General features: G+C 43.2%; 1 protein-coding gene across 1 annotated transcript in view; it reads left to right on the forward strand.

Moving 5' to 3' along the window:
* Window positions 1-16,412, forward strand: part of LOC142560711 (protein zyg-11 homolog B-like) — a 69,081-nt gene that overhangs the window by 35,537 nt on the left and 17,132 nt on the right. The window contains exons 13-16 of the mRNA XM_075673001.1: window positions 1,835-1,882; window positions 7,246-7,313; window positions 9,881-10,010; window positions 14,890-14,942. Coding sequence (XP_075529116.1) covers window positions 1,835-1,882; window positions 7,246-7,313; window positions 9,881-10,010; window positions 14,890-14,942 — 299 coding nt within the window. The remainder of the gene's footprint in view (window positions 1-1,834; window positions 1,883-7,245; window positions 7,314-9,880; window positions 10,011-14,889; window positions 14,943-16,412) is intronic.

Genomic DNA, 16,412 nt, shown 5'->3' on the forward strand with positions numbered 1-16,412 from the left:
CTAATATGTGCAAGCTCTTTTTCTGAAGGTAGATGCTTGTGTCATAGCTCTCGTAATTATGCCATCACGTAGTGGGCTCGCTCCTTTCGTTGTTTCTGACAGTGTTCATTACATCTGGCACATATTTCACGTGACTGGATTGGTGTTTTCGAAGTGTGCTGGGCATGAAATAGTTAATGTTCTTGTATCCGACGTTCCTCTGGGTAGATTACGCATTGAGTCCGCATTTTGTAAACTTTTCAAAACTCACAGTATTCAAAATTCTTAATCTGTTCTGCTGCAGTACACCTTTGATGAATCTAATGGTGCAGCAATTGCGGTGAAGCTAAGCTTTTAATAGACAGAAATTATTTGCTCTGGAAGGGGATACGGGACTCATGATGCTGCAAAAACCTCTCGCACACAATCATTCACACCTCCTATATTTGCCTGTTTACACAGTTCATGCAAGAACCGGATGTGTCTTGTCTCGTCTTTCTCCGATCTAGGCTTGCAAACTCTGCACTTGCTCGGGCTGCGTGTGCTATGATGTGACAAAGTCAGCCCTTCAAAGCTTGTCTGTGCTTGTAAATCCGTAGCCTGTCAGCGATTCCCAGACAATCACTACAGGCCAACAACATGATGTGTTGAGGGTGGGGCATTAGAATAATCGAGTAGAATCTACATACTGTCATGAGCAAAAGTTCGGAGACCAGCGGTGCTGCAAAAAAAAAAAAAAAAAAGATAATAATTGCAGCCTGGGCATGCTGGCTAGAATCACTGGCACAGCCCACATATGCATGCATGTTCAACCAGTTCATTAAATTGCAGCAATTTCACATCGTGAAGCTGTGCCAGGAGAAATTTTCATTTTTTGCTAACGCCGTGGTCTCCAAACTTGTGCCAGCAATTGTTCACACTGACTGATCAGTATGCTATGACTGATCAGTGTGATCCGTGAGCAGATCTGCTAAAGCCCTAAATCTTTTTCAAAAGTTGAAATGAACATTGGTAGAGCACATGTGTGCCGTGGAGATCAGCAGGGGGTCATTGAAAAGTTTATGACGCTGTTTACACACAGGATCTTCTGTAGACTTTAGCGACCTCCGTGAAGATATCAGCATCAGCTTGAGATGGCGTCATCAAAATTCTTCAGGAAGTTTAGTGTCAGGTGATGCTGTTCATGAACTATGCCTACTAGCAGTTTGCACAGATCTGTTGTTCTTTTGTTTTTTCTAGTTAAATATCACTGGGAGCTTTACTTTGTGTAGTTGCATTTATGGCAAGGAGTCAATGGATGCGCCGTTGCATTTTGCATCTGAGTGTTGAAATTTGAGGACTTGATAGGGGAGTTGCTGCGTCAAAAGCCTTAGTCAACATGTTTTGTGTTGTTGGCTGGCACATAAAACCAGCAAATATGCACTGACCTACATGGCTGTGCTCTGTGGGAGCCAGCAGTTGGCAGCTTTGAATAGGACACAGTAAACTTCAAGCTTGTGAATTAGACTCTCAACATTGGTGTCGTTTGCAGTTGCCCAGCATTGTTTCAATCACCTCCCGAACCTACACAAGGTCTCCTTTCTTCTTTCTTTCTTGTGGAACCACCACATGTTTCTTTTGTTCTTGTTCTCCAACAAGGTCCAATATAATGATTGCATAAAGTGGGGAGCATGCCTCATGTAACTGCTGTTTACTCGATTCTTTACCCTACATGTCAGTACTCTTTTAAATGCAGAATTCCCTATTAAACTTGGATCAGTCGTTATCACTGTACACTGTACGGTGAGTACACATGTGTTTGACAATTAAGAGGCTGGCATTAAGCACATCCCCCCCCCCTTCTTATTTTTTCCAGCTGTTCCTTGGGGAAAGTGCCGTTGAAACCAAGGTCCTTGGTCTTGTGGTAAGTCACGTGAGATGGCTTGTTTTGAGCATCATGCCAACAACATTTATGATTTTATCCTAATATGGCCGGTACTTAGAACTTGTTTACAATTTTCGTATTGAGACCAACAATTTCACTATTTGTCATTTGCGTCTAGTTTAAGGCAAAGCTGATTTTAAAGGAATATAAATACAGTTGCTGACTCATTTTTCTGAGCATGACATTATTGTGATAGCAATCATACGGACGCACAATGCATGTTCATGCCGGCGTCATTGCCGTTGTCGTACTGTCCACTGACGATACATGCATGGCTCTCACGGGGAGGGTTACACGGTCTCCACAGATACAAAGTGCATTTTGCTGTAAAAATGATAAAGCAAAGTGGATGCACCATCAACGCTATGCTTGATCGTCTCGGGGGCAGAGCAAGGGCAGTGTTCTACATTCTGCTGCTGGCATGAGCATTGTGTGCATGCATGTTGTAAGCATATTAGCATTCCTGTTGAGCTGCAGTGTGTCTGCTTGGGTCTCAGTTGTGAACATTGAGCATATGCTTTCCCATAGGGTTTTATTGGGCACCGACCAACACCAACGGTTTCTCGTTGCCCTCATCTCTCGTGCACTACTGAGGTGCAATGCCTGTGACACCACTGGTGGCGCTCATCGCACCAGCATTGTGAGACGCCTGGTAGCTGACAGGGCACTGTTCGCTCTGCCCAGGAGGAGTTACTTTGCATACCGCGTCGCACCAACATATCGTACACACGCATAGTTAGAACACAGTCTGAGGAGTTTGAGTGCGACACAAAAGGTTGCTATTGCTGTCAATGCTTTGCCCTTTATGCGGTACTGCCAGCTTTTTTGGGGCGTGTTGATAATTTGCACCTACTTGCAGCAGATATGCCTACTTGTAGAAAACATATAATGGCAACCAATATTTTGGCTGGGGTTCCATAAATGTTTGTTTAATGAACTTCATAAGCATTTCTGTATCTGGCACAGATCGTTCTTGCTGTGGCTCTGTAGAATGAAGTGTCTGTTCACAACATCCCTGCCGAACAAAGTCAGTGAATCTTTGTTAATAAACACTCAATATGTTGAGCAATTGAACAATGCTTGGTATATTCAAAACTTAGCGAGAAGAATCAGGGGATCCGAGGGGGCAACTTTTTTATTAGTTAGAGCCATATGAAGAAAACAAACTCTGAAGCCAGCTTTTTTTTCACATGGTTGTAAATGACAAAAAAAAATCAAGCTTATTGTATACATGTACTATTATTGCGTAAGCAATTATATGGACACGCTAGGGAAATTTCCGCCATCACCTTCTGCATCGTCATGATGTTCCATACAAAGATCAAGGGTATAACATTACGGCTGCATGTTGTAGCTGTAGGTCCGAGCGGTTAGTGCACATCTCCTCTTCTACTGCAGCCGGGGCGGCTGAGCATGGCTGTGCACTTCTTATCTTGGAGGCAATCTGCACTGGGTTCGAAGGCTATCCGACCGGATATAGCTCATGCCTTCGTGTGCACTGTGTTCTTGTGCAACTAGTCCATGTTGAAGCGTTAGGCAGCCTAAAGGGGAGATCACTTGCCACTTCTGCCACTCTTCATCACCCCACTGTTCTTACAGCAAGTGTCTGCGGTCGAGTGAAATGTCTTCGTGCTTGCCGGTGCGCACGTGACAATGTGCTTCTTAATTTAGTTTGTAAGGGAATGTTTACAGCACTTGTTACAGTTTATAAAACAACAAAACCTTACTTTGCCTAGCTGTCTATGAATTTGTTGTCACAATCAGTGCTTGGCCTCTTGAGCAAAACTGTGACTTTTTCTTGATCATCGTGTACCGAGGGCGAAGTTTAGGCAAATCCATAATAGGGTTGGTGATATTGATGAATGATTAATCGATTAGTATATTAAATGTATCACGTAAGACACTTAATTTTAATCGATGTCCACCTTTCATTTAATTGACTAGACTGTTTGATTAATCGTTTTTGAGAGTTTGACAGGGGTGGCGCGAGCATTTTGAAATCATACCGGAATGACGGCGCACGAGCAGTGACTGTGCGGTTGTTGTAGAGCGACTGTCTTTGGCAGCCGTTCCTGTGGTGAGTGTCGGTGTTGGTGTCCTACCTCATAACCGAGCGAATGAGCACAGTGAAAGATGAGAGCCAAGGCAGAGTGAAGCGGGGTATGAAGAGAGCTGCGAGACTGAAGAAAGCGCAAGGAGGAAAGCGAAGGAGCAAAGTGAAGGAGGAAAGCGAAGGAGGAGGGTATGACAAAAGTGCGAGAAGAAAAGCGCAGCGCTGTGCACGTGTGGCTTTGCAGTGATGATGGCTACGAGATGGCGCCAGAGTTCATGTCGCCTGCTCACCAATTATGCCAATGATACCATATATGGAAACAAAGTGCTGCATGAGTGGTGGTCTGTCTGCGGCGGCTGCTGTGACTCATGCCCACGCATCACCCACGCGCTTCCTCTCGCAATCTGCCAATGAGCGAGGACGTAGCACCACACTTAGCTCTGTTTGCAATGTGTCGCACGAGACAGATTGTCCGCACCAGCAAATAATATATTGTGAAATTAAAACACGTATACAGCTGTGCTCAAATTTCACATTAGGGAGTATTGTAATTGTCAGTGGACTATTTTTCCGAGTCCCTAGTGGTGTAGAACCAAGCACTTCCCTTCTCTTCCCCAACACCGTACACCCCACTGTGCCGCCGGAAGCCAGATGCTTGAAATGCCCTAGCAATTCAAGGCATACTATAGCAACCCAGTCGTTGATCATCATGCCACTCCCAGTATACTAACAACATGGCACAACATGATCGCCGGTTTGAAGCATGTATTTGACATAGCGATAGAGTTCATCTCGATTCCAGCAAATCTATAGTGTCCAATCATTTATTTTCGCATGCTGGTTGTTTGGCCATTCACAGAAGGTGTCCGTTTCACCCAAACATCCCAGCCAGTTGACATTGCTTCGCTCTGTAGAAAAGAGCAGGTGGTTTAAACTCCTAACCCAGCGATTTTCTTTTCCCCTGTGCATATTCCAATTTCTTGCATATTATAATTGGACTTCACCTTTCACTTTTGCCATTTTTATTTCTTGTTTAACTGTACTGTACGAGGATTCAATAGTGCCGTGTATCTCATTTAATTCTGCACTAAGTGCCATTTTATAACATATATTGCTTATCTTTTCAAAGGCCACTAGTGCCAACTATATTTAGTTGTCAACAAGTTATCCTTTATCCTTTATCCTTTATCAAATGTTTGTACATTTGTGTTTCAAACATGGTTCCACCTCTGAAACAATAATGTAGGGTCATACAAAAGCACATGCAGTGTTTCAACTATTTTAAAAGTGCCCTGCAGAAATTTAATTTAATTACTTAATCGATGAAAAACCCTGCATTGAAAGCGATTAATCGACTAAAGGCTAATATGATGAATGATTAATCATCAATTGAATAAAAAAATTAATTGACCATCCCTAATCCACAAGTTGCCCATCATGGCAATAGCCACGGACACTAGCATAAGATTATTCTCTAGTGTTCTGAGTAGGGTAGGCATTGACTTAGGATCTTAAAGTGAAGAATTGGAACCTTCAAACGGAATAATTAATTTATCAATTGAATTTGTTGATTTATGTACGGAAGCTAGATAATGAAAACCGGTGGAGTTACATGCAGGAACTTTGAAGCAAAAATGAACCTTGCTACAGATTTACAGTTGCCTTTAATATTATGTCAGCAGCGCTTTGCATAAGTGGACGTGTCAAGTATATCAATACTCACTACCCTTCAGGTAGTGCCCCTTAGCTAGGGGTCTCCTAGGGAAAAGAAAAATACCTAAGTAGATCACAAGTCCACTTACGAAAACGAAAAAAAGTCTTGTCAATGTTTTGTGGCAATACAAGTGTTATCAGTGCGTCGCTGGCACTTTAATTCCCATGCACTAGCAGGTGCTGCAGAAACTGGACTTCCCCTTCTAGCTGAAATACCGTATTTACCCGATTCTAACGTGCCCCCGAATCTAACGCGCAATCACTTTTTGTGGAATTTATTAAAGTAAGAAAATAAAGAATGCACGAATATGAATCGGCGATGTGTACAAATAATGAATGTTAATGTGCCGCCACTTCGTAAAATAAAAATATAGCATGCTCCCCACGTTCGTGATCAGAAACGCAGCATGTAGAATTTTCCTTCACAGAAGGTTTTTTTTTTATATGAGCTTTCATAATGAAAGCGACATGTCGTCATCGCCATTTGTGCTTTATTGGCCACAGCTACAAAGCGCACGGCAGTGGTATTCCAGAGCGATCACTTTTACAAATACTTTCGTGAGTCTCTGCATTGAACTTGTCGAACTGTGCTTCCAACAGCGTTCCTGGCACAGTGCGCAGATAGCAACCTTGGTACAGCACCAGAAACGCTGGGGCTGAGTATTCCAAAGCATCTAGTGACGCATCATGCGAAATCCTGCAAAAGTGGTGTAGTAGCATCTCCAAAAGTTATTTGCCAAAAATGCCAATCGAGATCATAGTTGAGGACAAAACGAACCGACAACAACCTTCACAGAAACATGTTATGTCCCCATTTTTTTATGGCGATGGCACTGCATGTGATTGCAGCAAACCTGGTTTTGGTTTCGTATCCAATTGTAATGCGATTTTCGAACCCATTTTCTCTGAAAGAAAAAGAAGAAGGTATGAATTATATTTAGGTACTACAGTAGGTAAAAGCATAGTGCAGATAGGCGAGTTTTGCCCTAGGAGGCACCATCTACGTGATTCCAACATTGTAGCTCAACATGTGTTTCCCTTCCTTGCTACTGAGCAAGCCAAAACATGGGACTCCTGCGCAGACACTTACCTCGTTGTGCTCATGTGATCAAGCCACTTAATCATGGTTAAGGCATTAACTGAATAATCTTAAATTTAGTTGATCCCAGCCCAGCCCTAATTTGTTGCATGACAGTACACGATTCCCGACTATGTCTTCAATGGCCATGACATCTGTGAGCGGCTGTACCTACACAGAGGATAGAAGTAGACATTAAGACGGACGCTTGCTGTGATCAACAGGGGTCGAACAAGGAAACTCACCGGCTACAGCGACATTCCTTGTTCAACCGTTGATCACCTTGCATAGTTGCAGTGGTGCTTTCAACATGACACTGATGGCTGTTTGTGTTGTGTCCGTCAACTTCGTGTGCTATGGTGGACAAGCAGAAATGCTGCATCAGATGTATTGGAAATGGAGTGCTTTATCTGTTCCGTTGGAGATATTTTAGTGTTGGCAGCCGATGCTGATTGTGTGGCCGACCGTTGAGTGCGTGAACTCTGCTGGTTTCCCCAGAACAACATCGCCGAGGTGCCCAGCTTGCGGAGTGACCTCATGAAGGACAACCTCATGCGAATCTTGCGGTGAGTGACCAGTCGTTGCTGTTGTTTTAGCAGTTACAGTTGACTCCCATTCATTTGAGCCTTACGGGACCGCAAGGTTTGGTCGAAATATCTGAACGGTCAAGTTAACAGATGGCAGCAAAACGAACTAAAATTCAAATCTTTTTTTTTTTTCACTTGAAGTAGACTGTAATGTCTTCGTTTCTTGCTCTTGAAGTGCGATTCCACCAGCGTGAGGCGGGGAGCGTCGACGTGTTTAGACACTGGCTCAGTGTGACATGACACAAAATAAGCGGCAACAAATTGCTTCACAAAAAGAACGAGCACCGGCCGCCAAAAGATAAAAATAAATTTATACAAAACAGCTTCAGACCTAGGGAGGCAGTAGCATCGTCTGCTAAATTTCTTGTAAAGCAAACTGCTACATACCCGAATGGTGTGGGTCGGTGGGCACCAAATTAACTGAAGTGGAATTCTTTCGAGTTCGAACTAAACGAGTGTTCCTTCCATAGCAATGTGTAGTTTCTCACCGAAACTTCTCAGTGCTTTTGTATTAAGCAGAAAGTCAAATTAATGTGAGTCGATCGTGTTAACCTTTAGAGGGCCGTGGCAAATGGAGTTCAGAAGGGAGGAGTTCTTTGTTACACTCATTTTTTGGTTCTCGTGCTGCATCACAGACACTCACAAAAAGTGTGAACATAGTAAAAAGCGCGACAGTAAGCATTGAAGTATGGCTGAAACAAAGCCTGCTTGAAGGGAATGTATTTTCAAACAGGAAAACATGTATTTCTGGACTATCTTTCCAAGCTGTCTTCATAATTATATATGGAGACCTGAGGACAGCTCAGGGACATGATTGCTTTTGAAGTAAGTTCTTATTACTGACTGCTACATTAATAAAGAGAAAAAATCATTTTTTTTTGTAGTTTGGATGCCACTGTTAGAAGCCAAGAGCAGCATGTCCATGTGCGGGGGCCAAGTAACTGTCTCCTTAATCTGTGACATGGCAGAAACTGCTTTTCTTTTTTTCATAAATGCAGAGATAAAGTTGTGATATCGTGTCGTGGGTTGTTATCTTCACGTTGCATCCTGGGTTTTCATGTCAACTTGTGGTATTCAAAACACGTTTCATGGGAGGTTTTGGAACGTTCGGGATGACACAGCACTCTAAAATTATGGGCAATTTTTTTGAACGCTGGAGACAAGATTATGACTGATCAAGTAGTCATAACCTTGCCTCCAGCTTTCCGGTCCTCTTCAGTGTACGGAGCACCAATTTTTTGTTGATGTGATGCTTATTGCTTTTCTCTCAGAATTGCCTTGCATGATTAGGAATCGATGCCTACGCCTTTAGCAATTTCTCGGATAACAAATTGAGAACTGCTTTGATGTCAACTCCACCTGTTCACTTGGAAGGTCGTCCGCTGTGGGGGGATCTTCATCAGTCGACGTTCTTCCGATTTTTAGACGACTGTACCACTCAAAGCACTGCGATCGGCACACAAATTCATCCCCGAAGACTTGTTGGAGCATATTCCGTGTTTAGGTTGGAGTTTTCTCGAGTTGGAGACGCAAGCTCATATAAACACATTGTTCTTCCAAGTCATTCATTCTAACTGCCTAAAAAAATTGCAGACTCATCACTGCACTATTTACTTCATTGGCTGTAGCTCACTTGCTGGCAGTCTTGGTGGGATGCGGCAAGAAGTGTTGCAAAGAGCTGTCACTAGTGATCGTCACTAGCCGCTGTATATATTGTTCACTAGTTTGTGTGCTGTGTGATCATTCCGGTCTCCTGATCACACCTCTTAAATATAGTAACAATTTTTTTTAAGCTCTAAATTCATACATAAAATTTGTCTGCTTCAGGTGCTTACATCTAGCAAATGCAGCTTACAGAACTGTGATACGTCCTTTTGGTTCGGTGTTAGAAATTTGTAAATTTTAGACTTCAGTTTCATTTATCTTTCTTTAACCCCTGATTTTTTATGTTTTTTGTATAAACTATAAGTCCCTAAATTTAAATTATGCTTCCTGCACTCTGTAGAATTCAGCTTTCTCTTCATTATGCAGGAAAAGGCATCCAAATCGGGTCAACAATCATTTGAAATTGGCATTTATGCATTTCACATACATTTGAATAGGGAAGTTGGAATACGGAAGTTTTAACTGCTGGCCATTCGAAGCACAGAAATGGTTTAATGAGAAACACACAAAGCTGTGCCAGCCATCAAAATAAGAAAAAGGAAAAGAAATCTGACAATTTCGCACTGATGATTGCGCTATCTAAAGATGCACGTTACGAAAGAGGTACTGCGCATGCGATAGCATCATTGTAGCAGTTCTAACCGTCAGGCCCGCATTTTCTCTCTAGCAACCTTTTTACGAAAATTGATAGTCATTTATTTTCATTTAACGTGGCACCATACGCGAGCATTTTTATTCCATGTTAAATACACTGATTGTCTGTTTGTTTATTATCGTTACGTTGAGCCTAGGAATAGCCCTTGTTTTGGTGCTTTATGGTCAGAGCCGCTCTTGTGTCAGTGCGCTTTACCAGCGATCATCATCATCATGCAACAATGCAGGAACTTGCTGCACTCGAGCCAGATCGACGTGAGCTACTTTGCAGCCGGCATCGTGGCGCACCTGGCGAGCGACGGGCCCGAGCACTGGAACGTTGAATGCGTCAGCCTGAAGGACATGCTCAAGGAGCTGGTGAGTCGGGCTCCACTGTATGGCTCGGTTGTGACCATTTTCCTACCGGTTATAAAGGAGTTCTTACAATAGGTGCAAACTTTCTCTAAATTTAAAATGGCCTGAGCAAAGCTGTTTTTGTTTTTTCTGTTTCTTGTGCCGGAAAGTTGAAAATAAGCTATGTTCACGTTGTTGTCTACAAACATTTGTAGACTGGTGACTCTATGCAATGCTGATAAACAAATGCTGTGAACAGACTGTCGATATATTTTATTCGCCTGAAGAGAAACGCCACTTTAAGCCAACCTGCTGTAGCCAACATGACGTCGTCATAAATTTTATGCAGACGCAGTGTAACTGTTTCAAACCACAGGTGGTTAGAAAACTGAATATAAACAAGCAGCGACATCATTCGTCTCTTTTGTTCAAACAAGGGTCAGTTCAACTGCCATGGTTCTGGTGTCACCTTTTCGTACCTTTCTTGTAAAAAATTTTATAGGCACTAGATGTGCTGGCCAATTGCTCAGAAAAGAAGGGGGGCAGGGAAACATCTTTTGCCATTTATTTTTTTATTTATTTTTTTATTCTTTACCATTTGCATCTCTTCTGGTGCATACAGTTGTACCTATATATAACGATCCCAGATATAACAATCTGTCAGTTATAACGACCACATTTCAGTGCATTTACGATTCTCCGTCCCTGCCCATTGAAACTGTTTCCAGATATAACAAATATGTTTTAATTTGCTGTACAGTTTCAACTAACGCCTCGAACTCGATTCAGGTAAAATGAGGGCACACGCGAAGTACCAAAGCACGGAAGTGTGACCAAACTGGGAGCATGGCAGGCGCATGCCTTGCTCCAGTCCAACCGCGACAATGATACAGCTTTTCGAGATGAGCAAGCGAGTGACCGGAGTGATTTCCGACGAAAAGGAAGAAAGTCACTCACTTCCAAGGCACACCTCAAAGAAAAGGAGGTGGACAGCTTAAACAGCATGATGCGAGGTGTGCAATGGCATGTGTGCCCGTGCAATATTAGACGCCGCGACAGCAGCGCTCTTGTTCTTGTGCAATTGTCCCTGTGGCACTACGTGCGTAGCACTTGTTTCAGTGATTTAGAATGACCATCTATGTCCTTCCACTACGGGAACAATGGCCGTTCAAGCATTCCTGTCATTACTGTCAGTACTCACGTGACCCGAGTTGGTGGGAGTACTGCACCGCGTGCTGCCACCACGCAATTTTGCAAAGGATCGGCAGTTGCTGTGCCATTATCAGGAGATCACGGTTCGGCGGCGATTCGTTTACGCATTCCCTGTTGCTGGTAATGGTTCGTGGTGATGTTCTACCTTTCGAACGCTGCAACTTTCTCACCCGGTGTGACATTAATAACGTAAGTTTACGGCTCTTTTGTGGCTGATGCGCAGTTGTGCTACCAAGACCATGATGTTCAAAATTTTCGCAGAATACCAGCATGCTGCAGTAGTTTCCGAAAATTTATGCTTCCGGTTTCTTGTGCAGAATACAGTCATGTCCTGTTGGTAGTAAAAATTCTTGGGTTTTACGTGCCAAAATCACAATCTGACTACGAGGCATGCCATAGTGGGGGACTCTGGATTACTTTCCACCACCTCGGGTTCGTTTCGCCCCCGTTGAAATATGGCCACGGCAGCTGGGATTTGATTCCGCAACCTTGTGCTTAGCAGAACAATGCAAAAGCCACTAAGCAACCATGGTGGGTATTCCACTGTAGGTAAAATACATAAAAAAGCTCTTGAATAAAAAATGCCGGCTGCACTTGCAGTTTCGAAATGAGAGGTGGTCGTAGTCGGGCGCCGTTTTGAAAGAGCTATAAGACACTGCATTTTGTTCTTTAGATGGGCGTTTCTAAAGGAAACTTGCGGCTAGGTGCAGGAACGCATTCGGAAAAAATAATTATACTGAAAATCTGGCCACTAACGTGGCCCTTGCTTCAAGGTTTTGGTACCATCTAACAGGCATAGCGGACAGATGCGGAGTTGCTGGACATGGATTTGAGTGACGAGGCCGTATTCTCGAACAATTGTTTTCGGGGATACGAAATATGATCACTTTTGCGCTCGGCAACGGTTGCGCCAGCTTCTGCGGGGGACCATGTGCGCTGAAGGTATGCTGTTGCTGTGCGTCCAGTGCGGAGTTACACGAAATCTTGCGATAGTGATTGTACCCCTGAAAGCCGTTGACCTAAAATGCTGCTCCATCGTGATGCCACCATCACTGACCGACGCATGGAGTATACTTTGTGGTGCTGGCAATTTGGTTCTAAGCTTCAAGCAAGGCTTGCCAAACTAGACCAGCAGAATTTTGACGGTAAAGTTTCATTTTGCGACGCATTCTGTATCTGTCTTGTCTCATTTTGCAACGACGAAATTCTCGCGAAAACAAACTTTTTTGCTTTCCCCACCAATTTCATAATTGCGAGGTTCAGCTGTAGTACAAGTCGCGTTAATACCAAAAAAGATAATGGGCGGCACCAGAGACTTTAAATAATTTACTATAATACTTGTTTCTATGAGCCAGTTTTAATTGTGAGTCAGATAAGGTAGATTCATCACGCCTAGGCATGTGCAAATACAGTCGACTCATGTTGCAATGGACCATAATAATCCAACGAGAAATGTTCGTTGTAACCAGAATTAGGGCCTCAGTATGTTGTGAAATGACGGAGCTTCGCATGTACGTACTGCTGTCAAACCCAAAGTTGACTGCGGAAAGGATGAAAACATTGAAATTAAAATAAATAAATAAACGTGTTTGCACGGGAATCGTGCTACAATGCAGAAACGCCATTTTCCAGACGCTGGTTGTTGACAAATGGCAAGATTAAAAAACGCTACAACGGCGTGGAGCTGACCAAGGCCAGTTGGCACCCTGGTGTGCCGACCACCCTTTCCCAAGCACATCATTGCCGCCGCTGACATAAAAACATTGGCTCCTGTTTTTCGCACAAAACCGTGATCAGTAAAAAAAGAACTGTCAAACCAGTAGCATGAACCATAGCTGTGGTACGAGGAGAGTTCGACTCAGAGCCCACGTCTGGCGGCTGCTGCACTGAACACCAGACGACTCGACTGCATCATGCGCATCCAGATGTCACGAATAGCACCCTATCTTCTTTATTTGTGCAAATCGATGTGATAAGAAGTGAAGCGTTGCCAAAAAGATACATTTTGTGAACAATCAGCAGTTGTTTTTGAAGCGCCGTATGCTACAGTTTCGAAGCTAAGCCAGTTAGGCCTGGTGGCACCCTCGGCACTTGCTCAGCACTGAGCCGGCAGTTGAGGGCGACTACGAGCTGCATGCGTCATTGATCCGAATAGTCTCTGTTAGGCGTTGTGAGGCACGTCATGTGGGGATCTTGCCGCTAGTTTGTTTGTCTCTTGACCTCATCAGTGTCGCTGACGCACGTGCCCGTAACGTCTCTGCATTTCTGTCCTGCCACATTCTTTTTGGCATTCCTTTTGTCAGATAGGTATGCGACGACATCACCAAGAGAGCGTTTGCCATTTTTTGCGTAATGTTTTCATTTCTGCACCACCCAAAATAAATTGTTTTGTTTCTGTTGTAATATCTGAAAAGAAAACCTGACGCTGGGGGTGTGTCACTTCCGAAAAAACCCAACGCTGAAAGGGTGAAGAAAAAAATTCATTTTTGCACATTTCGTGAGCGACCAGAATAGTTGTATGCAGTGCACTGGCTCACGCACATGTCGCTGCAACAAAGTATGTTGCATTTACACTAACTAGACAAACTTATCCTAAGAGTTTTTACATTCTACCCGATGGTAAGTCATAGCTGAGTCCATTAATAGTGGGATTTATGGCATTGATAATATAGGAAGACCAAACTAAGTTAGAAGAATGGTTGTTTTATCTGAAAGGATGCTGTACGAGGATCCATTTTAATGTGTGGGGACTGTAGTGGATTTTTAAGTTTGAAGCGAATAGTGATTTAGGATGAACATTTTCAAGTCTAATATTGAATACCTGTTGTGCAGAAAAGTGGCTGCAAACTCGCATGCATAGGAACTACTGCATATTGGAATTAATGATTTGTTCTGTCAAAGCACAAGGCCAAAAATTTGGTGCAATAGAAAGAACTCGTTAACTAAATGTCAGGTAAAACAAGCTTAATGAATAGCAAAGCATGATGCAACTGCCTTTGTGAATGTAAGAAGCACACTAAAGTAAGGTAAGCCACAAATTAAAAAATGAAGACTATTGGAATGACTAGAGGAAGTAAAAGCTGCCTCTACTGGAGCAGCTTTTACTTGCAGCCTCCTCCATCAAGTAGGTGGAAATAAAATTATTATTACTATTAGTGTAAACAGGAGATAGTGCCCTAACAATGTTTTTATTCTGATTATTCATCTCGGTTGCACTTTTTGGACGCCTTGGTGTTAGTACTGCGACTGTAGACGGTGCAGGCACATGTGCGTAAGGAGCACATGCCAGGCCTCGTTAAGCTGCCCCTTTCTGCTCTTTGTATGCTTCAGGGCAGGGAAGATATGCTTCATCGCATAGCACGACGGTATTGTGGCAAAGCAGAATATAGGAAACCATTGTTACGCCTTGAAGAGTTGAATATTAAATTTTTAGAAGCTAATATTGAGTAGCGCAATATTCGAAGCTACTATTCGAAAATTTGAATATTTGTATGACACTACTGTTTTCTTTTCAAACTGTCGATCATCACAGTGCTTTAATCCTTAAGATCCTTTGTCAGGGCCTTGAAAATCCCTGAAATCCCTTTTTCTGTGTAAAAGCTGCAATGAATCCTTATATGCAGTGTTGAGTCGTTCATTCTGTCGGCGTATGGCTTTTGAGCAAGATTCAACTAGATGCTTTTCTTTGCAGGGCGAAGTGGTGCAAAGCTGGAAGAGTCCGGACACTGAAATGGTTGCTTACAGGTGAGCAGCCAAAGGGCCCTGCCCAAAGTCAGTGTTTGATTGAACTCCACCTGGTTTCGATCAGTTTATGTTCTACTTCGAATAGTGGAAGGCCAGGGAATTAAAATCTTCTCAACAGAGCTTTACAAGGCTTCCTAGACCCTCTACAGTCAGCTTCGCTTCGCAGTTTTAACCTCTGCTTCTTCGCTGCGATACAGCCATGTTATGTGGTAAAGCATGCGAATGCCGGGCAAGCAGTTTTGATTTTGTATCTGGTTGCAATGTTGTCGTGTTGGCAATGTCAGGCTCGATTTCCTTGGAAAACGAAAGGCGCATTTTAGAATCGGGTAAGTACGATTATTGCTTGAAAGCCTTCCTAGTGTGGGCTGAAAATAGGCATCTTTGACGGGCGATAACCTGAGTTATACTCAGTCACTGCCCCTAAGCTCCGCTGAGACAGACGTTGCCACTAAAGGAGTTCTTACTGGTGTCACGATATGGGTCAGGCACATGCATGGGAACTTGCTAAGTTCGAATGATCTGTCCGACAGGTGCCGATTTTAGGACCGAAATAAGAAACACTTGGGTTCATAAAGGTGCATGGACGCCGGCTGGGACCTTTGGTTGGAATTGAATTAACCGGAGTCGAATTAACGGAAGTCCGCTGTACATGGATTTGTCTAATCTTCATTCTTGTGGCTTCAGGTGTTCTGGCGATGCTAAAGTGGAGTCTTGGACGAGTTGGGTCACGCATCATCTACATGCTGTACGTACAGTGTACACAGTGTGTGTATGCTGTATGTCGAAATTTTTGTGTTATTTACTATGGTGCATACCTCTAAACTCCTAATCATATATTTTTAAGTGCTTATAAAGACAATAAGCTTCTGCACATATGCATAGTAACGACAAACTGTTGCTATTATAATGCAATGTTCTGTCAAAAATGATCAATTTGCAATGTCACAAAGCTGTCTGAAGCTAAAAGGACGAAGTTTTAGGCAAATCCATGTACTAGTCATCGTTCTCGTGATTGCTGAACCACAATACTTCCAGCTCCTGTGGACATTTGGTCTAGAGCTCTCTCGAGTAATTTCTCTGAAACTGCAGTCACTAGCAAGGTCAAACTTGGCAGTTAAGTATTAGAACCTTCAGCGCATGAGAAAATCAAAGAACCATCGTGACTTACAGTCAGCACCAGTAGACCAACGGCTTACTGTTAACTGTGACTCAGTTAAGCTTACAGGGCACTGATTGAATTAAGAGGATTCCAGGAAAAGGCAAGTGCTGTGGTACATTTCTACTGTGATGACAGACATATTGCTCAATATACAGACCTGCCGCATGGTTATGACATTCAGTGGGCATGAAATTCCCTCTGCAGAACACAGGGTTGTGGGTTCGATTCCCGACCCCATGCAGTTGTGTTACAATGGAGATGAAATGCAAGGACATTCATGTACCTGGATGTGGGTGCAGTTTAAAGGGCTC

This window comes from Dermacentor variabilis, chromosome 10, assembly GCF_050947875.1.
Source record: "Dermacentor variabilis isolate Ectoservices chromosome 10, ASM5094787v1, whole genome shotgun sequence".
In the NCBI taxonomy this organism is placed as follows: Eukaryota; Metazoa; Arthropoda; class Arachnida; order Ixodida; family Ixodidae; genus Dermacentor; species Dermacentor variabilis.